Source organism: Mastigoproctus giganteus, chromosome 1, assembly GCF_048544385.1.
Source record: "Mastigoproctus giganteus isolate SK-2022 chromosome 1, ASM4854438v1, whole genome shotgun sequence".
In the NCBI taxonomy this organism is placed as follows: domain Eukaryota; kingdom Metazoa; phylum Arthropoda; class Arachnida; order Uropygi; family Thelyphonidae; genus Mastigoproctus; species Mastigoproctus giganteus.
In genome coordinates, this window is record NC_143575.1 from 255,679,666 (window position 1) to 255,706,913 (window position 27,248).

The 27,248-nt window shown below is 36.5% G+C and overlaps 1 protein-coding gene across 2 annotated transcripts in view; it reads right to left on the minus strand.

Moving 5' to 3' along the window:
- The window catches only part of LOC150091800 (guanine nucleotide exchange factor DBS-like), a 307,604-nt gene that overhangs the window by 92,431 nt on the left and 187,925 nt on the right, over nucleotides 1-27,248 (minus strand). For both annotated transcript variants that reach the window (XM_090385772.1, XM_090385768.1), the window contains 4 exons: nucleotides 20,527-20,733; nucleotides 9,783-9,889; nucleotides 8,128-8,194; nucleotides 7,914-8,029 (listed from right to left, as the gene is read on the minus strand). In XM_090385772.1, the coding sequence (XP_090241898.1) occupies nucleotides 7,914-8,029; nucleotides 8,128-8,194; nucleotides 9,783-9,889; nucleotides 20,527-20,733 (497 nt within the window). The remainder of the gene's footprint in view (nucleotides 1-7,913; nucleotides 8,030-8,127; nucleotides 8,195-9,782; nucleotides 9,890-20,526; nucleotides 20,734-27,248) is intronic.

Genomic DNA, 27,248 nt, shown 5'->3' on the forward strand with positions numbered 1-27,248 from the left:
CCTGTTCGTTTCCTGGGATTCCAGAGTGTCCAGGAATCCAACAAAAAATTATGCAGTGACCACATGTATGAATTTCCATTAACTGCACCCAGATTTTCTGTATCAGAGGATGACTGCTGGAGAGTTTACATTGTATACAATTCACAGCACTTAATGAATCAGTATATATGATGGATTCAGTGTATGAGGCTTCTTTTATTTTCTCCAGGGCTAATAGGATACCATATAGATCTGCAGTATAAGTACTACATTCTGAGGGGAGCTGATAGGCGATGATGGCATCCGGCAGGATTACAGCTGTGCCAACTTTATTGGAAGTCTTGGATATATCTGTATATAGCTGTACGTAACTTCTAAACTGAGTGGAGTGGGCCAGATGTAATTGTGTGATGTTAATATCTGGAAGATTATTTTTATTGAAAATATCTGTCAATATGTATCATGGGTATTTGCCATGGCTGGGTTTCCATGCCAGTATCCTGCACTATGTTATTAATGTTAAATCCCCAGCTAGTGTTTAGAGCTTGAAGCCTAATGTCAGATGGTTTGTTGAGATGTGGTTTAGTTCGATAGAGGTTTCCCATTTTGGTCTGAAGAGATATTGCCATATGGGGTGATGTGGAAGGCTGCTGATTTTAGCGGCATAATTTAGGAGAAGAATTTGTTGTCGAAGGTCTAGTGGCAGTTCACGGGCTTCCGTATATAGACTTAAAATTAGATTTATTTGGTTTTTTTTTTTTTTTTTTTTTTAAGGAGCATTAGCAACTAAGGCCATATTGCTCCGGGGATATGCGATGGTCATTCCCTGACCTTTCTGCATCCTTCATATTTGGTGGTCACGGGCTCGAATCCCAGTCTAATCAAGAAGTGTGTGCTATGCACTGCCGCTCCTGCCCACCTGGCTACGGAGGCACCTTAAAATTGGAGATGTATGAAAGGCCCCCAGTGCAACTCGTAGTGCATTATGATGTATGGGATCGAGCCATTTCAGTATACTTTGGCCTGGCTGAGGCATATGCAGGAGATGCATAGTCTAAGCTAGATCTAATTAATGAGCAGTATAAATGTAACAACATGTAACAATCTGCACCCCAACGACAGAGAGGAGATTACTCTGAGAATATTTAGTTTCTTAACACGGCTGGTACGAATATATTTTATACGTTCAAGGAAGTTTAGTTTGTTATCAAGTAGTATACCTAGAAATCGAGTATTGGGTTGAAATGTAATACAATGAGAGTCTAACTCAGTGATTTTCAAACGGGGTGCCGTTTGGGTTTAAGTTACTTAAAGTTATTATTATTTATTATTTTTTTATTTTTCGAAATTTATATATTTATTTCATTATAAAAAGGGTACAATATAAAGGGTACGGTACAATATCCATTGTACCGTATCTTTTTAATTTTGTGGCGATCTATAATTGATCTTTATTTAGTACCTCTATATAAAGTATAAAATTATTATATAGGTATATATATTAAAAGGTCAAAACCACTGTTAGGTATTTCTTTTGGCCTATGGGTGCCATTAAAAAATTACTGGGCCAGTAAAGGCGGAAACACACTATTATCACGTCACGGGACTCTCGTCATGTCACTGCTTAGTGTAAACTGCAAAGTCGTTAGAGAAGAAGTGTCATCACTGTAACATAGGGTGACCAGATTAAAAATTTGATCTCTGGGTACTCATGCTTACGTTTGGGGTATTCATTATATCTTAAGAAAACCAAACAATTTTAATAACAACCATTTTATTTCTATATTTTGTTGATTTTTACAAGTTCGTGGAATGTAAAATTAGTCAAATTTTAATAAAACTAATCGAAGCATAGCATAGCCTGTGCTTTATTTCATTTAATTTGGAAAATTTTGTTGCAAGGGTTATAACACTAAAGGAAACTTTTTATAAATATTAAAATCAAAGGTTTTACATAATTGTTTATAATACATATTCAATACACCTGATTTATTTTATCGAAAAGAAAATATTTACCTTGGAATACTTTTCTTTTGAGCGAATTTTCTTGAGCAGTTTTTCATTTTTTTAGTGCATTTGCATAAAATTTTTTGCAAGACATATTGTGCTTGGTTTTCGGAACAGTTCTCCTTCAACATTCTTATTTCTATCTTTTTTCCACACGTTAAACATCAAGCTAAATACTCCCTCACTCATTGCATTTGAATGAGGCAAAGCAAAAACAAAATTAATATTTTTTTCTATATTACGTACTTTGTACGCATTTAAAATTTTTATCCAAACATCTGTGGTTTTTTGAGGTCTTTTGTCGTGATATTTTTATGGAATGATTTCAACAGAACATATTCTTCATACAGCAAATCGATATTGGGAATTTGAAATAAAAAAAAGAGTTTGTTGCCTGAGCCTTAAACCATTACAACGAAATAAAAAAGAAGTCAAGTAAAATGTAAAAGGTTACAAAGTAAGCATAATATAAATATTCTGTAACCCCCTTTGTAAATAGGATAGAATGTTGTTTTTTGAGTCTTTAAGCAAGAACATTTCAACAACAAATTTATTGTCTGTTAATTCTTTCTTCCTAAATAATCATCTCAACAGGCTGTTTTATGATTTCTGCTTTTTTCAACTTCCCCATTTCAAATGTTAAAAAAGGTGTATCTTGGAAATTTTATTATAATTTCAAAAGGGATACATCTGGAAACCTGTAACGTCATATATGTGTCATTCTCTTTGAAGAAAGCTGAAGCAAAATGAACTGCCACAGTTCATCCTCCTAAAGAATATTTTGAAAATGCATGCGCTTTTCCTATAGCTGAGAAAACAAAAGAGAGTAAGCAATGGATACACAACATAAACTGGAAGAGAACAGAAAAAGGTGGATTCCATTTACTGCAGGACTTAGAAGAAGATGAAAATCGTTTCAAGATGTATTTACGGATGAATAAAGAAGAATTTAATTTCCTATATAATCCAATTAAGGATGACATTCAAGGGCAAAATATGCAATTTCAAAATTCAATCAGCGCTAAGGAAAAAATTAGTTGTGTGTTTAAGCAAAGTTGAAATACTGCAAGTTTAATTTTGAATAAGGATTTATTCTGTCAAAATACAAACAAAATTTTTTAATGAAATTTAATTACAACAAAAAACTACTCAACCCTAAAGATTTAACTTGTAAGAAATTGTTATGAGTTGTACAAATTGAAATGATCCACTTGTTTGTCCTCTCAATTTGTAATTCTGTTGGTTTATTTTCCTCCTTTGGCCATTTTTGAGCGTCCCTGTAACTGGACATTTGCGGTGAGTATGCCGAGCAGCTGGTTGAAGTGGAGGTTTGCTTGTTATTTGGTTTTTAGGAGCGCAACTAAGGCCATATTGCTCTGGGTATATACAGTGGTCATTTCCTGACCTTTCCGCATCCTCTGTATTTGGTGGCTCAAGGGCTTGAACCCCGATCTAATCAAGAAGCATGTTGTTTGTTTGTTATTTGGTTTTTAGGAGCATTAGCAACTAAGGCCATATTGCTCCGGGAATATGCGGCGGTCATTCCCTGACCTTTCCGCATCCTCTGTATTTGGTGGTGACTGGCTCGAACCCCGGTCTAATCAAGAAGCGTGTACTACGCACTTCTGCTCCTTCCCACCTGGAAGAAGCATGTGCTACGCACTGCTGCTCCTGCCCACATGGCTACGGAGGCGCCTCTGAACCACGTGAGGAGTGCCGTGAGCCTGAGGGTATTTAAGGGTGTACTGCAAGGTAAAGTGTGCTGTTGAAAAAGGAGGCGAATGCCTTCGAAAGCTATGGTTTTAATGCTTTTATCTCTATATATTTTATTGTATTTTATTGGTTTTAATGCTTTTATTACTGTATAATTTATTATAAGTTATTTTAAATTGTAATTAGTATTTTTACATCATTTTATCCGAGTAATATTAAATTATTTAATTGGTTTTTGTGTTTATTTATTTTATTTTAATTCAACATGCTTTAACACGGTTGGTGTCAATCTGCTTAATTTACAATATGCTCTATAATGCACTTCCTAATTCATTTCATAAATATATGTGGTCTCAATTCTAATCTCAATGATGTCCATTTCCACTTGCAGTCTGCCAAACTCCATGTACCTTTTCTGACAGAATCTCAGTTATCAGTTGATTCAACTACTGCTCATTTCAGATGCCCAAATTATTCTCTGTATGATTCCTTTCGCCTCAAAGGTGGTACTTGTGCATATGTCCGTTCTGATATTCCCTGTCAGAGACTTGGCAATTTGGAATCTCCTCTCTTTGATCTTCTCTGGCTTAAAAATCTCTCTACCTCATTGTGTCAAATTCATCTGTTGTCTCTACCACTCTCCCAATTCCACTAATCACTTGGAGATCTTTGACTTCCTCTCATTGCAACTTGACTTTCTCCAGTCCAACTTTCCTAACAGTGAGGTAATTTTCCTTGGTGATTTTAACGTTCACAACTCCAGCTGGCTTCCGTTTTCTAGTCACACTGACCCAGCTGGTCGAGATGCTGAGGCTTTTGCAATTACTAATGACCTTGCACAGATTGTTCATTTACCTACAAGAATACCGGACAATTCTAATCATACAGCCAATACGCTTGATCTTTTTCTCGCAAACAACCCTTCTAAGTACACAGTTGAAGTGAGAGGTCCTTTAGGCACTTCAGATCACAACTTGGTGATTGTCACTTCTCCAATGGAACTTTTATCTCACGGCTATTCCCAACCTCGTGTTGTTTGGCATTACAAGAATGCAAAATGGGATGACCTACGAGACTTCTTTTCCTTGGTCGGATTACTGTTTCAAAAGTTCTGATGTCAACGTTTGCTCAGATCGTGTCAGTGAAATTATTCTTGCAGGAATAGAATCCTTTATCCCACACTCCACTTTAAAATATCGTCCTTTATCTAAACATTGGTTTTCCAATAAATGTGCTAAGGCTGCTCAAAAGAAGAACGTTGCATATCGTAACTGGCTTGTTTCTAATTCTTCAGTTTCATTTTCTGCATACACCAAAGCTCGCAAAAACTGTAAAGCAGTTATTAATCAGTCCAAACTAGAGTTTGAACAGGCTAAGAGTAGAAAACTTGCTTCTTGCCCTAATGGTAGCAGAGCATTCCGATCTCTTGCCAAAGCTATTGGCCGCAACTTTTGCCCATCTCTGCTCCCACCTCTGTCCAAACCAGATGGTTCTGTTGTCACTTCAGCCAAGGATAAAGCTGACCTGCTAGCATCCCATTTTTCTTCCAACTCATGTATTAATGATCTTGGTGAAACACCTCCCACCATTCCCAACACACTCCATTCAATGCCTCCTGTGGTCTTCCGTTAAAAGGATGTCAGAAGGATTTTGACGAATCTTGATGCTAAGAAAGCTCCAGGTCCCGATGGTATTTCTCCACTTGTTCTCAAAACCTGTGCTCCTGAACTTACTCCTATTGTTTGCCGCCTTTTTTCACTTTCTTATTACAAAGGTGTTTTTCCTTCTGCTTGGAAATTTGCTCATATCCAGCCAGTTCCTAAAAAGGGTGACAAATCCCTCCCATCCAATTATCGTCCCATTGCAATTACGTCTAATCATTCTAAAGTAATGGAGAAATCAATTAACTGCCAACTCTTAGACTACCTAGAAACCTTCCATCTGATCAACGATCGAGACTATGGATTCTGTCAGTGTCGATTCACTGGTGATATTCTGGCTTATGTTACCCATTTGTGGACTAATTCAATGGAAAGGTTCGGGGAAACGCAAGTAGTTGCTCTTGACATCTCAAAGGCTTTCAATCGTGTTTGGCATAAAGGTCTTCTAAACAAGCTTCCATCTTATGGTTTGCCAACTGTTTTTAGTAATTGGTTATCCCAAAAAGATTTCTCTTTATCAGTTTTCTCTCAGATCGCTCACTGAGGGTGATGGTAGATGGCTCTTTGTCTTCTAACTTCTTCACTAATGCCGGTGTTCCCCAAGGTTCAGTTCTTTCCCCCACTGTTTTCCTCTTGTATATTAATGACCTTCTTCCATTGACTGTAAATCCTATCATCCTATCCATAGTTTTGCCGATGATAGCACATTGCATTCCACTTTCCGTTTTGAGAAACCTTGCCCTGCTCAATCAGCTTCAACTTCTCGAAAATCTGCTACCAATTTCTTAAATGCCGATCTTCACGTAATTCTCCAGTAGGGCAAAGACAATTTAGTTGATTTCAACCCTTCTAAAACTCAGTCTTGTTTTTTTCTCACAAAAAGGATTCTTCTGCTCCTATGCTTATCTTTAGTGACACTCCAATTTCTAGGCAAAATGATATATCTCTTTTGGGGATTACTCTGACTTCTAATCTCTCTTGGCACAAGCACATTACAAATATTGCTTCCTCTGCATCTAAAAAACTTTGTTTTCTCTTTCGCTCTCAGCATTACTTTTCTTCCAAACAGCTGCTCACTCTGTGTAAATCACAAATCCACCCAGCAATAGAATACTGTTCCCACATCTGGGGTGGTGCCCCCAAAACCTCTCTCAGGCTTCTTGATTCCATTCAGAAGAGGGCAGTTAGGTTAATTAATGATTCACCTCTAACAGAGTCTCTCCACTCGCTGTCTCATAGACGTACTGTTTCTGCTGCATGCCTCTTCTACAGATACTTCCATGGGCACTATTCTTCTGAATTGGCTTCTATAATTCCCGCTCTCTGTTTCAAAACAGTCCAAACACGTGCCGCCGTCAGGCAACATCCATTATAGACGTGCGGAAATTTGCCTTTAGCCAGCGGGTGGTTGGTTGGTGGAACAGACTTCCATCCCTTGTGGTGGAGGTTGATAGCCTAAATAAGTTTAAGGCTCAGCTGGACAGGTATTTTGAACGAACAGAGGGGTGAAGTGGAAGTGGGTTTTTTTTTTTTTTTTTGGCTGATGCTGCATAAGCTTGCTTTCTTGCATCAAATGCCTCTACTAATGCTAATGCTAATACTGTCCAACTTCAAACTCACAGAACCAACTTTTCATCTTCCTCGTTTATTCATTCAACTGCCGTTTTCTGGAACAACCTTCCTTCACACGTATTTCCTGAAAATTACAGTCTACAGAAGTTCATGTCCAATGTCAACAAATATCTTCTTTCATCTTCTCAATATCCAACGCAAGCACGGTACTAAGTACTATAGGTTCTAATACCTCTCGTGTTTGGGGTTTACATAAAAAATAAATAAATAAATAAATAAATAAAGCCTGTAATAAACAGCTCACAGCCAGCATTTTTTTTTTTTTTTTTTGTCCAAGGTAAAGAAGAGTTTATTTTTCACGATATGAAGAAAGAATTTACTATACGATTGATCACAAACCTTAAAGAAAAATTTTTTTAGCAGAAATAAGAAATATTTGAAAAAAGAGTACTGGATGGTGTGTACAGTATTGAAGATAACAGAAAGTCAATCACAAAAGCTGGAACAAAGCAGTAAAAACTATGATTTAAGAATAAATATAATCTAAGAATCTGATTTAAGAATACCATCCCCGAGCCAAGATAGTTATGTCAAATAGATAGGAGCTTCCACACTTTTCTTTGGTTACTCTAGAAAAATAAATGTGTTTGTGTGATATTATTCTACTATTCCATCAACATTAAAGAAATAAAGTAACATAGGTAACATACCATGTTAAGATTAACTGGCAGTTAAATGTTTTGCTTAAATGGCAGTGCTATTTAAAATGATTCCTTAAATTTTAGTGAAAGCTGAAAATTATCTTAAATTTTATCAACAAAACTCTAATAATGACAAAGATGCAAATGAATATAAGAATAATAATAATGATCATTACTGAATGATAACTAAATTAATCAAGAAATTTTTTAAAAAAATGGCTTAGCTTTAGGAAATAAAAATTATTCATATAAAAATAAGATGTCAAGGAACATTACTAACTTGTGGTGAAAATAATAGATATCTTCCATGTTGCCAAAGAGAATATCTACTTTACCACTAAGTATGGATGGGACCCGATCTCGCATTGCTGGATTTTCAATTTCTTTCTTATAACCCTACAAGAAGGGAATCAGTTTCAAAATATTTATATATTAGTTTATCATTATTTATTTATATCAAATAAAAACAATAAATGTTAAAAGATATTATTTACCTCAATGATACTCTTGAGTTCTGAAACATAAACCATTTCTGTCTCAATCAGCTCTCTCATTACATGCCTAAGCAAAAATAAGAATCAACTTAAATATGACTTTTCTGCAGAAAGAAGTTACAAAAGTTTAATTTCCAACTCACAAAAGACAGACTTCTAACAATGACTTCAAACCTAAAAATTTTCTTTAAGTGTTTCTTTCTAGGGATGAAGAAAAGCACTATACTATTCATTCTAACTTCAATCTTGACATAAGCAAATATACATCATCAAGTAAACTTCTCATTGGTCAGTTTTCAAAGTACTACTGTACTGTTTAGCAACTGGCCAATGAGAGCTTCACTCCACTTTTGTGTAAAATTCAAATTTAATTTCTATTATTAACAAGATATCTTTAGAAATTATAATTCTGGATTCACCAAATCATTTACAAAATTAATCTCTTAAAATATTTACAAGTTGAACTTTTATCTATATTCAATCCAATAAATATTGAGCTAAAAATTTGGTAATTTGAGTTTTCTTCCCTAGAACCATGAATGGGGTTATAGTAATGGCTCATAGTTAACATTTTAACAGCAAAACACAAAAACAAACAAAAAATAATACTGCTATCATTAATGTTACCCACCACCCTAATTCAAGCTACCTAAATAAATATTAGAAGCATTCCAGAAACATCCCTCCCCCAACATATAGAAAGTAACTCTGACATGGAATTTGACATGGAGTCAAACTTGCAACATGCATACCAGTGGTTATGTACACTACACCAGCATCCCAGAATGTCCAAACACATGCATAGCCCATGGCTATACTCTCATGGGCTACAATACATCTTTATTTACATTTGTAATTGGCCATAACTTTAACACCATCATCAGATTACAGAGAGTTTCTAGAAAATGCACTCTTTCTTTACGTGAAAGTCATTGTAAAAGCATTAAGAAACTGCCTCTGGTATATTATTTTCTGATATACTAATTTTTTTTTAATTTGAAGTTTATTTATTTATTATATCACTATTACTTATTTATTTGAATTCTAATTACTGTGTCAAAAAACTCAGTGGCAGGTCGTCCACTAAAACTGTGAGTCATAGGCTGCAAACCACTGAACTATGTTATCAGAGATTACACACTATTTAAAATGCATTCCAACTCCAGAATTTCAATCCAAGATAAAGAAGATCCAAGGAAAAACAAATCTTCAAAATGAAGAAAAATAATCAATTAAAAAAAACAAAACAGTTCTCAATTACTTACTTATATCTTCACTACACTATATTTGTAATAAAACTTATAATGGATAATTCCACTCTCATTACTAAAAAAAAAAAAAAAAATTTTTCACCAAAGGCTTAGTACGAATAATTTTTGAGAATATTCTTGTTTTCCAAGAATATTCTCTACTCACAACTAAATAAAACAATTTTTCAAAGGCTTCTGTGCCAAAAAAAAAACCTGTATTTGATTTTTACTTTGCTTTATTCTTATGTAACAAAAGTCAAATTTTTATGTGTTTCAGGAGCAGTATGTTCTCATGCAGTAATACAACAAACTTAAATTATATCTTGCACACATAATAAAGAAAGGTTAAGTGGGAGTTGCAAGTATACCTTTTCTTTATTACATAATTTTAGAAGCCAAACTTACCACCTCATGAGGTGTGGCTCATCCAAGCTATTCCTACAAGGTGACTGTGGTTCTGAACCATGGATAGGACGAAAATGATAAGAGCTTTCTCCTCCATCATCATCATTCTACAGGAAAAAAAAAAAAAAAAAAAGAGAGAGGAACATGTAAAAAATTATAATGTAACTACAAAAATATTTACATTCAACACCAAGATGATACTTGCTTCTTTTACTTCAGGATCAAAGAATAACTTCATACTAACAGTACGAGGAAACAGTTATCAAATTTGCCTTAACAGCCAAATATTCAATAGCAAGCTTTCCCAACATTTGTGTGCGGAATGATTTCCATACTGACACCAATGCAAAAACAGATTCAAACTGATGGTTGTTTAGCTTTGTTAAAGGATTTGAGCAATAGTAAAAACTGTGAATTCAATATTAAAAAAAAAAAAAAAATTATAGTGATAACAGGTTTACATTTCTAGAAAATGTGATGTAACTGAAAGCCAAATTTTTCTCCATAGAAACAACAATATAACATCATAAGGGGATTTTATTCTTCGTCAACAATTCGACATGCAAATTTTTATAGACATGAACGTGAATAGCATTAGTAGAGGCATATGATGCAAGAAAGCAAGCTTATACAACATCAGTCAAAAAAAAAATAAACTCTGTAAATAATAATACACTACATATTGTAATTGGTACTATTACAACTGGTACAATACAACTGGTAATTATAACCAATATAATTACTTAAACAATGCATTTACATGCATTCCTAATAAGTAACTATCATGTATTGAAAAACTTAAAAATTATGATTTGTACTAAAAATAAGATGTATAAAAAAAAATTTCAAAATAAATAAAAATTGAAAAGCTCTCCAATTTTTTAAATATGGAAACCTTTCTCAAAAATTAAATGACATTTCTGATACTCTAATGTGACTTCAGATGAAGAATGGCAAGAATTTAAGAGAACTTTTGTGGAAACTACAAAAGAATTTGTGGAACGAATATCTGTAAGACAAGAAATTCAGAAAGCCGTGATGGAAGTTAAAGTGGCAATGAAAAAATACCATAAGAAATTTTTGGCAAATAAACCCTTATAGAAATATGCAAATACGATGTGTGGAAAAGACTAAAAAAAATAAAATAAATAAAAAAAAAAAACGGGAATATTTTGGGAAAGGCATGGAAAATTAAGTACCAGAAGGTAGAAAAATATTTTGGAATTCAGTTAAAAATTGTGGAATGGATGAAAACCATAAAAAGGTTCTCCTATTACTTTAAATGGGAAAAATTTTATATTCTATCTCTGACTCTAATGCATTAGGGCTTAAAGCCTCAAGCTGCAAAAGAGATTAGACTATGTGTATTTTAGTGCAATTGCATCATTTATACACAGCTAAATATAGCAAAATTTGCAATAGCGGCATCGTTTAAGTTACATCTCAATATTGTGAATACCTTCACAATGAGTTGCCATGATGTTGCACTACTTCGAATAAATAACGCTTCACCCGAAGGAGAAGACTGTTGTTACTTATTCTCAGTGGATACCACCACCCAGACGGCACCGTTTTCAGGGCTATTTAGCCCTTCTTCACCCACCGAAGAAGGGCTAAATAGCCCTGAAACGGTGCCGTCTGGGTGGTGGTATCCACTGAGAATAAGTAACAACAGTCTTCTCCTTCGGGTGAAGCGTTATTTATTCGAAGTAGTGCAACATCATGGCAACTCATTGAAGAAGGTGAAGAAGGCTAAATAGCCCTGAAACGGTGCCGTCTGGGTGGTGGTATCCACTGAGAATAAGTAACAGTCTTCTCCTTCGGGTGAAGCGTTATTTATTCGAAGTAGTGCAACATCATGGCAACTCATTGTGAAGGTATTCACAATATGAGATGTAACTTAAACGATGCCGCTATTGCAAATTTGCTATATTTAGCTGTGTATAAATGATGCAATTGCACTAAAATACACATATTCTATCTCTGTTATTGCTATAGCAAATGTAATGGAAAACATCAAGTATGGAAAAACAGCAAAGTGTAGATGTAATATATTGAATTAGAAAGTGAGAGGAAAAACTAGTATTCAGAACAGTTACATCACATATATTTAGAGGTCATTTTCTAAAGGACAAGTTCCAACACTGTATAATACAGTGAAATCAATATTGAATGACTCTCTGGGGAAAGCTTTTTTTAAACACTAAACAGATTTTCACTAAATGGAAGTTAGGGAAAATACATCCGGAAACTGTTTGTCATAAATAAAGAAAAAATAAAGTGCAGCCATTATCAACCCACTGCAGGATGGAAGCCTCCTCAACAATTCATGCTGAGGGAAATGGACCATAATCTGCCACGCTGGTCCAGTGCGGGTTGGAAGATCGACCGTATTCAGCAGTCAGGGGCTTCAACCCCGGTCTACTCAAAGAGCGTGTGCCACTACACTCCCGCTCCTGACCACTCGGCTACGGATACTGTGTATAATTATAATAAAATAATTTCTTTACATAAGTAATCGGTTTTATGCTATGTACTTTACATATGAGATGTAAAAAAAAGAGAGAAAAACAAGTTCCAGACTAACTAATATTTGGGAAATTGTAAAACTTACCAGTTATTTATATGTATCTCCCTCAAAGTAGTTTCTTTAATACTGTATACATAAATTCCAACGTTTCTGCAACTTCTAGAAGCATTCCTGATAGGCTTCTTTTGAAATTGCTAATAGTACTTATGCCACATACTAACTAATTTTCTCAATAATTGCACATTTGTGACCTTTCAAGGGGACATTAAGCTTGGGGGGGGGGGCAGTGGAATATGATAATGATTCATAAGGAACTAAGTCCAGTGAGTATGGTAGGTGAGGGATCACAGTCATGGCATCCTCCAAAAAAAATTCTTGAATGAAAAGTGCTGAGTGTGCAGGGGCACTGTCATGACACAAGCACCAATTCCCTGAAACCAGATTTTCTTACCATTTTCACTGAACAACACTGCACTCACCATAGACCTGTTCTGTATTACTCCTTGGTCAGTGCTTGACCATTTAGGAAAAATTCATGATGAACAAAGCACTGTGAGTAAAAAATATACAATAGGCACAATCTTCACATTTGATCAAGATTGTCTTGCTTTGTGGAGCCTTGAGGAAGACAGTCTTTTGTTTAGGATCATAACTATACAACCACAATTCACCACTAGTAATGATAGAAGAAAAAACGTGCAAATCAGCAGCTGCAACATATTGATGAAGATCCTAACATGACAGAACTCTCCATTCTCTGTGATCATCAGTGAGAATGCTAGGCACAAACTTGACTGAAACGCATTCCAATTACAAATGTTATGCTAAAATGAACACATCCCATAAGAAATACGAATTTCACACTCGCAACTTCACAGATAGTTAAATATCAATCATTCCTAATTAGGTCGTGAACACGACTGATTGAATCATTGCTTAAGTTGAAGGGTGGCAAGAGTAAGGAATATCTTTGATGGTGCACTTTGCAAAACATTGAAAAGACTTTGAATAACACAGTGCTTTCTTGAGTTGCTTGTTATTCCACTTTCCTGTAATCTGAAACAAATATGATACACATTTGCTGCTGAGTAAAATCATCCATTTTATAATGCAATGAAATACAAAATATTTTCTGTTCAACATGTGCTAATTAAGATCAACTACAGATAAATGTATGTTTCACACATTACCATCTCTAGATGAGTCACCGAATGTGTTGCAAAAGGCCATAATGTGCTACGATGCTACAATTTCAAGGTACAAAACCTGCTGTTCATACCTTATAAGTACATAAGTTAAACTGTTTCTACATAAATCAGGCATACATACTTGTATGCTGATTTATCTAGAACAACAAGTTAATTTCAATATCATGTCAGTAAAGCTTTTTGACACTGTTACAAAGAAAGTGCTGTACAAATTGTAACAGCGTGGCATCGGAAGCAAGTTACTGCTGTGAATAAACAGATAGTCAAGTGGCACAAGGCAGAGGAGTGATTATTAATGGATACTGACTTTTCTTGGACTAATATTATTAGTGGAGTCCCTTCAGGTTTCAGTACTGTGATCTTTATTGTTTTCAATACTTCTTAATGAAGGCATATCAAGTCTAATGATAAAAAGGTTGACATGGTGGTTAATGACAGGAATTGGGGAATGCTACTACAACAAGCCCTAGAGAAATTGGACAGATAGGCTCAGAAGTGCAAATTGAGGCTTAAAGCAAGGTACTGCATACAGATTAGCATTAGTAGGGGCACGTATGCAAGAAAGTAAGCTTATAGCAGCATCAGCCAAAAAAAGAAACCCATTCCCATTTCACTGATCCATTTGTTCCAAATGTTTGTCTAGTTCTGCCTTGAATTTATTTGAGCTATCAACTTCCACAACGACTGATGGATGTTTGTTCCAGCAATCAGCTATCCGCTGACTAAAGGCAAACTTCTGCACATCTATTCTATAACTGTCTTTCCTCAGTTTGAATCTATGCTCCCTCAGGTTTGTGGATCTGAACAAGAGGAAGAATCCCATCAGCATTGAGCCTGCTCAATCCATTTAAGGCTTTACACACCTCAATCAGATCGCCTTGCAGGTGCCTGGTCTGCAGAAGTTGCAATTTGCAGAAATTAAGCCTTTCTTCATAAGAACACGACTTTGTTCATTTCACCAGTCTTGTTGCTCTTCTCTGTACTCGTTCCAGCAACTCTACATCCTTCCAAAAATGAGACTTCCAGACCTGTACACAGTACTTTTATACATGACCTTTATACATGGAAATAATCACCAATCCTCTTATCCTTTATACAAGGGGATAATCACCTCCTTATCCCTGCTCACAAAATGCCTGTATATCATTGACAATACCCCATGGTGTACTCTGGCAGTCTGTCTGCACCATCAGAAAACTTCATATTATGACTGCATAATTACCCCAAGGTCTCTTTCATTCTTTACTACCCTGAGTGTAACACCACCCAGCTTGGTACATTTCTCAGAGGTTACTGCCACACATATGCAGTATTTCACATTTCTCAATGTTAAACTTCAGTTTCCACTTCTCAGCCCATCTGCCCAACTTTTCCAGATCCTGTTGCAGCAGCATACTGTCATTATTGTTATTAACAACCCTGCCAAGCTTTGTATCATCTGAAAACTTTGACATTAAGCTTGATATACCTTCATCAGCATCATTGATAATGGGCCCAATACCGAACCCTGAGGGACACCACTAATAACATTAGTCCATGTAAAGCAGTACTCATTGGAGCAGTATGGCATTACGGACTTTCCCCGAGTCCATGGATGCTCTCATAATTATGGCAAAGGGTTTGCTTACTTCCTTTGCTGCCTCCTTTAATATAACTGGATAGATCCCATCCCAGGCGCCTTCCTTATGCTTATCTTCAACAATTTCTCCTCCACTTTGCTCTCAGTTATTACAAAATCATTTAACTCCCTGTTAGAGTTTGATAAACATCTGGCCCTCTCCTCCTTGATTAACTCCTCATGTATGAATGTAGATGCAAAATACTCATTTAGTTCAGCAGCTATGCGAGAATGATCATCTACAGTCAAATCATTGATATCAATGGACCAATCTGATCCATCCCTCTCCTTTTAGAGTTTATATAAGTAAAGAAGTCTTTGCTATTTTTCTTTGCATCCTTTGCCAAAGATTTTTCATAATCTGTCTTTGCTTGCCTAATCTCATTTGTGACTTGATTACAGACTAGCTTATATCTACCATAAGTCTTTTGTGTCACCTGTTAATTCATATGTATCCCATGCATTTTTTTTCTCTGCCACATGTCTAATTAGTTCGTCTGACATCCACTTAGGCCTAAATCTTGAACAATATTTCTTAGTTGGTATGAAAAGCCTAGTAGCTTCCAAGATTATTTCTTTGAATGCTTCCCATTTTGAATTTGCTGTTGGTGTGTTATTTGGTTTTTAGGAGCATTAGCACTAAGGCCACATTGCTCCGGGGATATTAGCATTAGTAGAGGCATATGATGCAAGAAAGCAAGCTTATTCAGCATCAGCCAAAAAAAAAAAAACACACACCACTCCCATTTCACCCCTCCATTCGTTCGAAATACATGTCCAGTTCAGCCTTAAATTTGTTTAGGCTATCAAGTGATGGAAGTCGGTTCCACCAACCAACCAACCACCCGCTGGCCAAAGGAAAATTTCTGCACATCTATCCGACATCCGTCCTTCCTCAATTTGAATTTATGCCTTCTGAGGTGATTATTCTGAGCAAGATGAAGAATCCCATTGGCATTGAGCATGCTCAAACCATTCAAAGCCTTATACACCTCTATCAGATCACCTCGCCGGTGCCTAGTCTCCAGACTCTGTAATTTGCAAAACTTAAGCATTTCTTCGTAAGAGCAACCCTTTATTCCATTCACTAATCTTGTTGCCCTTCTCTGTACCCGTTCCAGCAGCTCTACATCCTTCTTGAAATGAGGCCTCCAGACCTGTATACAGTACTCAAGACGTGGCCTAACCATTGCCTTATACAAGGGAATAATCACCTCCTTATCCCTGCTAGAAAAATTCCTGTATATCATTGACAAGACACCATGAGCTACTCTTGCAGCTCGTCTGCACTGCTCAGAGAACTTCATATCTGCCTGCACAATTACCCCCAGGTCCTTTTCATTCTCCACCACTGTCAGTGTAGTATCGCAGAGTTGATACGTTACTCTGTGGTTACTGTTTCCCATATGTAGTACTTTACATTTGTCAATGTTAACTTCATTTGCCACCTCTCAGCCCATCTGTTCAACCTTTCCAGATCCTGTTGCAGCAGCATAGCGTCAGTAGTGTCCTTAACAACCCTGCCAACCTTTGTATCATCTGCAAACTTGGACATTAAACTTGATATACCATCATCAATATCATTCATAAACACCGAAAACAACAACGGACGCAACACTGAACCCTGAGGAACTCCACTAATAACATTAGTCCACGTTGAGCAGTGTCCATTGATTACCACTCTCTGTCTTCTGCTACTCAACCATCCCCTTATCCATAGCAGCAATTTGCCTCCAATGCCACACTGCTCCAATTTGTGCAGCAGTCTTCCATGTGCAACAGTATCAAAAGCCTTTCTAAGATCCAAATATATAATATCAAAGTTATTCCCTGCATCCAGTTCTTTTGTGACTACATCATAGTATCCAATCAAATTGGTCAGGCAAGACCTGCCCTTAACAAAACCATGCTGCGTCTGAGCTATAACTGAATTCTTGTCTAGATGATCCTGCAGTGCTTCTTTAACCAGTGCCTCCATTAATTTACCTGGAACAGAAGTTAAACTAACAGGTCTATAATTACTTGTGTCAGCCTTTGATTCTCCTTTGTGAATTGGGGTTACATTTGCACATCTCCAGTCTATGGGTACCTCCCCTGAGTCCAAAGAAGCTCTCATAATTATGGCTAGGGGTTTGCTTACTTCCTTTGCTGCCTCCTTTAATATAACTGGATAGATCCCATCCACCCCAGGTGCATTTTTTATGTTTATCCTCAACAATCTCTCCTCCACTTTCCTCTCAGTTATTACAAAATCATCTAGCTCACTGCCAATGTTTACTTTACCTACATCATTCTCCTTCTTGAATAACTCCTCGTGCGTGAATGTAGATGCAAAATACTCGTTTAGATTGTTAGCCACCTGAGCAGGATCCTCAACTGTTGAACCATCAATATCCAGTGGACCAATCTGATTCATCCCTTTCCCTCTTGAGTTTAAATAGGTAAAGAACTCTTTTCTGTTTTTATTTGCATCCTTTGCCAAGGATTTTTCGTAGTCTGCCTTTGCCTGCCTAATCTCCTTTGTGACTTGGTTACAGACCAACTTATATCTATCATAGGCTTCCATGTCACCCATTAATTTGTATGTATTCCATGCATTTTTCTTCTCTGCCACATGTCTCATATGTGGTGGTCTTCCCTGACCTTTCTGCATCCTCTGTATTTGGTGGTCACGGGTTTTTGCTGTTGGTAACATCATCATTTGGTCCCACCATATAGAATTTAAATACTGTCTCAGACTACCATAGTCACCTTTACGAAAGCAAAAACCCTTCCCTTTACCCCTGATGGTAGTTACATCTTTAAGTAAATCCCACATCAGTGCACTGTGATCACTGCCACCTAGTGGTTTCTTTATCTGTAAATTCTTAATTCACGAATAATCACTGTTGATAATCAGATCAAGAGTGTTACTCCCTCTTGTTGCCTCTCTAACATGCTGCTGTAGAAAACAATCATCCAATAAATCCACAAAAGCCTGGCCAGTTCCTAGTGTGCAAGTGACCAATCCACAAGTTCCAGTCTATATCTGGGAAGTTAAAATCCTCCATTATAAGACACTCTGATTTACTGGCCCACTATTTCTCTGTGTAATTGTTCATTGTACTCATCAGATTCATTAGGCCTAAAACAAACTCTTACCTTCATTTTTGCTTTCCCAGTTCTTAACTAACAGAATAACCCCTCCTCCCTTCCTATCCTGTCTGTACACATTGTACTCCCCAAATTCCAATTCTGCATCCCTTATATCTGAGTGGCACCACGTCTCTGATATCCTAACAATAGACCTTGGATGTCTTAACCAGCACTTCAAATTCATAAAATTTTTACTATACTCCTAGCATTGGTGTGCATGCAAGTATATATGCACCTGTTCTTACTCTTAGTTACTCTAACACAGCCCACGTATTTACTTGTTTCATGACACCCAGCAGTTCCTGAAATCCCCAACAACTGACTTTACAAGCTGCTGCTCATTCCAATAGAAGCAGTGCAAGAATTATTTCCACTTCTGCCTGTGGTTATTGTTAATCTATTAGTCTGTGAATCCCGCCCCCCCAAGATAGCAGTTTTCTGACCCACCTAACATTGCCTTGATAGCATCAGCAAATATTCTTGCACCCCCTTCTATTTAAGTGTATCCCATCCCTGTAGAAGCAATATCTCTCCTGTTAACAAGCACAGACCATGCTGAGAAAAATTACACCACAAGCTCTGCACACTCTCTCCAGGGCCGAATTGATTGGCAAGGCTCTCAATCATATACTCCCTCCTACCGTGTCTGGGCAGGATTGCAGACACTTTCAAATTTAACAATTTTCATGGAACACTTGTTCACATCTCATGGAAGACTAGTGTTCCACGGAACACAGTTTGGGAAACGCTGTTATATACCATATATTCCAGTGTATAAGTCAACCTTTCAAGTACTAACAATCATTTAAAATTTTAAGGTCAACTCTTTAATTCATCCAACTTCACATGAATATGAACAAAAATCCCTGTTAGAACTTTATTTTCACCCTCTTGCCTTTTTTTTCTGAAAATAATTATTGGTTTTAAACAACAATACTGTTTACTAAAAGATTACTTTCACAATTATCAATTCCTTATTGCAGTCATGCTTTCATACTGAAGCACTGTTTATAATTGTTTCTCAGCCAGTGCTCTGCAAACACAAGGCAGATTCAAGTCTTTAAAAAAATAAGTGAAAAGTCCAATTATTATTAGAATTATAATATTAAATTATTTATTAGAACAAAATACAAAGCCCTTTGTCCTTCACATTGCAATAATCAAAATCCTTGTTTTTTAAAATAAGGAGCATAAATTATGTCTATGTATGTATAAGTACAATACAACAATTCATTTAACATCTGGTGAATACCCCACACAGCTTTTGCTAAGCTACCAAATGAGCACTGGCAGCCAATTAGAGAATTACAAGTTCCTGCTATAACAAAAATCAGGCTCCAATTTCAAATCTTGAATCCCAACACCACTTCTGGACATGTTAATATTTGGCAGCACATGAATAATTTTTTTACATTAATAAAATTACATTTACAATAAGTATTTCTATTTATTCTAATAAAATTATGACCAGTCTGTACCCACAAAATAAAATGAGAAAATAAATCAAGTTAACTTTTTTTTTTTTTATGAAAAATTCTGAAGCGGGTGAAACAAATGCCAGAGACAGTTCCATCTACTTCCGCAAGAAACACTGCTGGCAACAGACCATGTGACTCATCTTTAGAATCTGATCAGAAAAAAGAAAGTAGTATACTGAAAATAAATCCTGATTAAATTAAGTATGGTTTCACATGTCAAGGCAACAGTGCATAGTATTTTTTTTTTTTACAAGGAAAGAAAACAAATATCAATGCCAGAAGGGATTAATGAGTAACATATACAGTGTAACTGATGCAGCACTTAATTTAAGCATTGTTCTTAATTTAATTCTTAATAGCCAAAACTACAAGCATGTGATCATAGTAGAAAGCTTAATCATGCTTTGCTTGGTAAACAAATATAAGACAATTTTGGGAGAAAAAGAAAATTTACTCTCCAATAATACAATTGCAAGATAGATGAATGATATTTTCATCAGAAAATGTTAGAAAAAGTGAAAAAAGAACTCTAGAACCTCGCCCTTCAATTGGATGAATCAATAGATATTACTAACAGAGCTGTAATACTTATGTCCATTCAACATATTTATTGAGACAGTGAAGTAACTGAAGAAGAATTCATTGTAACCATAACAAAATGTAATGCTCTACCAACAATTATATCTAAAGCAATATGAACTTTGTGTGTTAAAATAATGTTTCAGTAACCATGTTATATTAAGTATATTTCAAATTATGAAAAAATTTTGCTCACCTTTTGTAAGGGCTTTGATGACTTTCTCAAGGATTTTCTACTGTTGTCCCTAAAGAAAAACTTTTTTGTACTATCTGCCTCGTCGGAAGGCACAGATGGTTCAGGAACCACAGCTTGGACAGGTCGGGCAGGCTTCGTGGCCATCTTCTGAAGACTACTTTTTCTCTTTTCACATACAGTCTGGACATCATCAATCCTCTTAAGAACCTTGTAAAAGGTATAAAGAGAATAGCTAGAGCATTTATATTCAAAATAAGAAATTTTAAAAAAGTTGTTTTTAATAATATTCTTTAAAGATCATTATATTTGTTTAAATGTAGGTTTTATAGTACATCAGCTTCATTGGCTACAATGCACCATACTTATGGTTTGTGGCTTCTTTGAAAGCCTCTCATAACAAGTTACAATCTATTTTATTAGTTATTTTCCTTCCTGGTTAATGAAAATATAGAGAGATCAGTGTTTTTCAAACAAGGAGTTCTTTTGCAGATCTAAATCTACAGAATCCTTTTATAAATCTAAATCTTCTGCAGAATGCTAATAACTTTAAAAACAATAATTATTAACAATCAATTAAATTAGAAACAGTAATACGCGAGTACAAATTAAATGTAAAATTAAGGATAAAAAATTAACAGGACATTTACATAACCTTTAGGATCCCTTTGTGGCGATACGCTACTCCACTGAACAAATTTTGCAAACCACTGCTCTATGCAGTTCTGAATCTTGGATATTTTTTAAGTTGCATTAAAACATTGTTTATTTCTCAAAATTTCTCATCTAGACTTTTTTCCCTACATTATCTGGCACTCTTTCATTTTAAAAAAAAAACACCTCTCGAGTTATTATTATCATTAGCCATATAGTGCAAGAAAGCCTGGGGCTTTTTCTGCACCAGCCAAAAAAAAAAAATTTCTGAATTACCCTGACAGAGAGAGAGAGAGAGAGAGAGAGAGAGAGAGAGAGAGAGAGAGAGAGAGAGAGAGAGAGAGAGAGAGAGAGAGAGAGAGAGAGAGAACAAGAATCAGAAGTAGAAGGGTTGTACAAATCCAACTGAATGTCTACATAATAGATCATACCAGTTTTTCTCAGAGTAGGTCATATATCCTGATCATCTTTAGAATACTTTCCTGATGTCAACAGTGTTGTCAAAACCTGCTGTGAGAATGGAAAAAAGCTTCAGAAGTTGGCAAAGAAGAGACAGTTAGGCATTTTAGCATATTTGAGAGTATAAGAATGTTTAATAGTAAATATGATGCTACAATTGTGTAATGTAAGGGGGAGATCATCTGCCCTGAGAAGAAAAGTATATATCCTTCTTATGTTCAGTCAAAATTGTCAGTGAGACCAGTGCTTTTTTGAAAAAAAATAGGTGCTAGTACTGATTCTTTGCTATTAGGAAAAACTGAAAATTAAAAGGATAGGAAAGTACTCTAAATTTTTTTTTTCCTAATATTGTTACTTTAGTAGTAATGTTTTTAGAATAAGAACAACAAATTAAGTATATTAACACAGTTTATTAAGAATAAATTTATTATTCACATATAAAAAAATAAGTAAAAAATAATAACATAAGTAAAAATAATTTGTATTGTAATTGTGTATTGTACTTAATAAAAGTTTCAAATATTTTCAATTTTAATTTTACATGCAACAAGATATGGAAAATATAACACAAAGAAATCTAACATTGAATTTTTTTGAACATGGCCCCTGTATGGGAAAAGGTTGGACACCACTACAGTAGAAGGTGGGCCAGAGCCCATTAGGAATACATCTTGATCTGCTCACTTTTGACCAGAGCGACTTCTCCGTATGTGGGACAGGTAGGCGGATAGGTTTTACCAGGTATCACCAAGTTGTAGAATGGTAATCCCTTTAGCTTTCTTAATTCGTGCAGCAGCACTAATTGCCTAAATGCCAGAAATGTGAACAGCGCGTACCGAGTTAATTCTCTCCTAATCCGTTCGCTATATGAAAATTTTCTTCACTCAACAGAAACTATTTTAAATGTAACTTCCAAGGGGAATCCAAAATAATTCACAATAAAAGGACTTCGTTAAACAGAGGTCCGACTGAGTAATTTAGAATTATAAAAATGGTTATACAGTTTTATATAGTAAATATCTTAACAATAGACAGCAAAAAATGCAAATTTAGTTAAATAATTTTAAGCTTATTTGAATAGTAGGTAAACGTGAAAAAAATTTACGGAATACAGTATTACAAATTTCGAAGGGCACTACATCCAAATATCACACATCACTGTTAATAAAGGTGCCGGTATGCCGTACCCGTTGCATACTGTCCCAAAAAAAGCACTGAGTGAGACTATTATTCACCTAAGGAAAAAGTGAAAGAAATTTGTGTAATTTGACAAAGTGTAGTGAATTTGACCTTTTTTAAGAGTATGGAGATATACATATGTTTTTAAAGGTCATTTCAGGGACATTTTAATGTGTCCATTTATGCATAAATTGTCTTGAAATCTAGTAAGTGCTACCACCTCTTATCTGTGTCTCCATTACATGTCTGATTTAAGCTTTCTGACAAAACCCAAAATTCTCTGGAATTCAGACCTGGAAGTTGGTGAAATTGAATCAAGTGATACATAAATAGACTTATATAAAATATTATTACATCAGATAAGCAAGTAGTGACGATTTTTTTTCTTTTCTTTTTTTTTTTTTATGTGAACCCCAAACATGAGAGGTATTAGAACCTATAGTACTTAGTACCGTGCTTGGGTTGGAGGTTGAGAAGACGAAAGAAGATATTTGTTGACATTGGACTTGAACTTCTGTAGATTGTAATTTTCAGGAAATACGTATGAAGGAAGGTTGTTCCAGAAAACGGCAGTTGAATGAATAAATGAGGAAGATGAAAAGTTGGTTCTGTGGGCTTGAAGTTGGAGAGTAAATGGATGTTGGCTGGTGGCGGCACGTGTTCGGACTGTTTTGAAAGAGAGAGCGGGAATTATAGAAGCTAATTCAGAAGAACAGTGCCCATGGAAGTACCTGTAGAAGAGGCATGCAGCAGAAACAGTGCATCTATGAGACAGCGAGTGGAGAGACTCTGTTAGAGATGAATCATTAATTAACCTAACTGCCCTCTTCTGAATGCAATCAAGAAGACTGAGAGAGGTTTTCGGGGCACCGCCCCAGATGTGGGAACAATATTCCATGGCAGGGCGGATTTGCGATTTATACAGAGTGAACAGCTGTTTGGAAGAAAAGTAACGCCGAGAGCGAAAGAGAAAACCAAGTTTTTTAGATGCAGAGGAAGCAATATTTGTAATGTGATTGTGCCAAGAGAGATTAGAAGTCAGGGTAATCCCCAAAAGAGATATATCCTTTCGCCTAGAAATTGGAATGTCACTAAAGATAAGCATAGGAGCAGAAGAATCCTTTTTGCGAGATATAAGACAAGATTGAGTTTTAGAAGGGTTCAAATCAACTAAGTTGTCTTTGCCCCACTGGAGAATTACCTGAAGATCGGAATTTAAGGAATTGGTAGCAGATTTTCGAGAAGTTGAAGCTGATTGAGCAGGACAAGGTTTCTCAAAATGGAAAGTTGAATGCAATGTGCTATCATCGGCAAAACTATGGATAGGATTTCCAGTCAATGAAAGAAGGTCATTGATATACAAGAGTAAAAGAGTGGAGGAAAGAACTGAACCTTGGGGGACCCCGGCATTAGTGGAGAAGTTAGAAGACAGAGAGCCATCAACCATCACCCTCAGTGAGCGATCAGAGAGAAAACTGGATAACCAATTACTAAAAACAGTTGACAGACCAAAAGATGGAAGCTTGTTTAGAAGACCTTTATGCCAAACACGATCAAAAGCCTTTGAGATGTCAAGAGCAACTACTTGTGTTTCACCGAACCTTTCCATTGAATTAGTCCATAAATGGGTAACGTAAGCCAGAATATCACCAGTGGATCGACACTGACGGAATCCATACTGGTGATCGTTGATCAGACGGAAGGTTTCTAGGTAGTTAAAGAGTTGGCGGTTAATTGATTTCTCCATTACTTTAGAAAGAGTAGAAGTAATTGCAATGGGACGATAATTGGATGGGAGGGCTTTGTCACCCTTTTTAGGAACTGGCTGGATATGAGCAAATTTCCAAGACGAAGGAAAAACACCTTTGGAATAAGAAAGTGAAAAAAGGTGGCAAAGAATAGGAGTAAGTTCAGGAGCACAGGTTTTGAGAACAAGTGGAGAAATACCATCAGGACCTGGAGCTTTGGTAGCATCGAGATTCATCAAAATCCTTCTGATATCCTTTTGACGGAAGACCACAGGAGGCACTGAATGGAGTGTGTTGGGAATGGTGGGAGGTGTTTTACCAAGATCATTAATACATGAGCTCGAAGAAAAATGGGATGCTAGCAGGTCAGCTTTATCCTTGGCTGAAGTGACAACAGAACCATCTGGTTTGGACAGAGGTGGGAGCAGAGATGGGCAAAAGTTGCGGCCAATAGCTTTGGCAAGAGACCAGAATGCTCGGCTACCATTAGGGCAAGAAGCAAGTTTTCTACTCTTAGCCTGTTCAAACTCTAGTTTGGACTGATTAATGACTGCTTTACAATTGTTGCGAGCAATTGTAAAGGTGTAGGCAGAAAATGAAACTGAAGAATTAGAAACAAGCCAATTACGATATGCAACATTCTTCTCTTGGACAGCCTTAGCACATTTATTGGAAAACCAAGGTTTAGATAAAGGACGAGATTTTAAAGTGGAGTGTGGGATAAAGGATTCCATTCCTGCAAGAATAATTTCACTGACACGATCTGAGCAAACGTTGACATCAGAACTTTTGAAACAGTAATCCGACCAAGAAAAAGAAAAGAAGTCTCGCAGGTCATCCCATTTTGCATTCTTGTAATGCCAAACAACACGAGGTTGGGAATAGCCATGAGATAAAGGTTCCATTGGAGAAGAGACAATCACCAAGTTGTGATCTGAAGTGCCTAAAGGACCTCTCACTTCAACCGTGTACTTAGAAGGGTTGTTTGTGAGAAAAAGATCAAGCGTATTGGCTCTTTGATTAGGATTCTCCGGTATTCTTGTAGGTAAATGAACAATCTGTGCTAGGTCATTAGTAATTGCAAAAGCCTCAGCATCTCGACCTGCTGGGTCAGTGTGACTAGAAAACAGAAGCCAGCTGGAGTTGTGAACATTAAAATCACCAAGGAAAATTACCTCACTGTTAGGAAAGTTGGACTGAAGAAAGTCAAGTTGCAACGAGAGGAAGTCAAAGAGCTCCAAGTGATTAGTGGAGTTGGGAGAACGGTAGAGACAACAGATGAATTTGACACAATGAGGTAGAGAGATTTTAAGCCAGAGAAGATCAAAGAGAGGAGATTCCAAATTGCCAAGTCTCTGACAGGGAATATCAGAACGGACATATGCACAAGTACCACCTTTGAGGCGAAAGGAATCATACAGTGAATAATTTGGGCATCTGAGATGAGCAGTAGTTGAATCAACCGATAACTGAGATTCTGTCAGAAAAAGTACATGAGGTTTGGCAGACTGCAAGTGGAAATGGACATCGTTGAGATTAGAATTGAGACCACGTATATTTGTTAAATGAATTAGGAAGTCCTTGGGAGGTTTAGATTGTTTCGCAGATAAGCTTCATCTATTAGTTTGACAATTCATGGTGTATTCAATAGTAAGAAAAAGTGGGTGGGACATGCTGTATGAAGTAATGAAATTTTTGGATATGGCATACATGTGGTAAGAATATACCCAGATCCTTGACAAAACGTGGCCTCGACAATGCTCCCCGCATACACACTACTCGGACTCCCTCCAGTCACTATCTGACAGAGTAGAGGTAGCAAGATTATACACTAGCTGATCCGGAAGCCTCCTAGAGAGTTACTAATAGGTCCGGTCCAGTGTACTAACTAGCGGCCAGCCTGCGAAAACCGTTTTTGAGCTGTACCCTCGAAATGTAAGGAATATTGGATCTCGCCACGACGTTCATCATAATCTCAAAAGTCATCAATCATACTGCATGATGGAAGAGATAGGGAAGGGTTGACTGGAACTTAGCTTTAGAGACTAAACATGGGTTCCACCACTTCAAGCCTCCAATAAGCAAAGTGGTGGTATTTCACCGGTTGATGAGAGTCATCTTCCACCTAGTACTGCCTGGTAGCATAGAGGGGCGGCGTTCCTCCATGTGGTGTGGGCGCCACACCTCGACCCCTGCTTACGTTGGTTCACACCTGGGTGGTCACCCACCATGTACTTGTGCTTGGAGGTTATACCCAGGATTACTAACAGTCCCACCATCGTGAAGGTGCAAGCAGAGGATTTGGCTGTCACAGACCGTCCGGACTTCGCCGAAATTGGGTCCACTTGACTTGAGTGTCACCTGAATATCAGTTCCATCAGCGTTTTAGACTCCCAGGTAGCAAGTACAGCTTGTCTGGCATATCTGAGAGAATGTCTGTAACAACCTCAAGGACCAAAATGAAAGATTTTATGAAAGATTTTTAAAGATTTTTTTAAATTCTGATTTGATTGTTGGCAATAATCTCCCTCTATAGTTGCTTAACCAAGTCAAAATAAGAAATTAATATTGAAAAGCATTTACAGACATATTTCTAATAAGTTTTCAAAATTGCACAAAGAAACTCGGCCTACAGAGCCCATTACTAGCAGAAAAACTGCCAACTCAGGGCCTAAATACATTCAG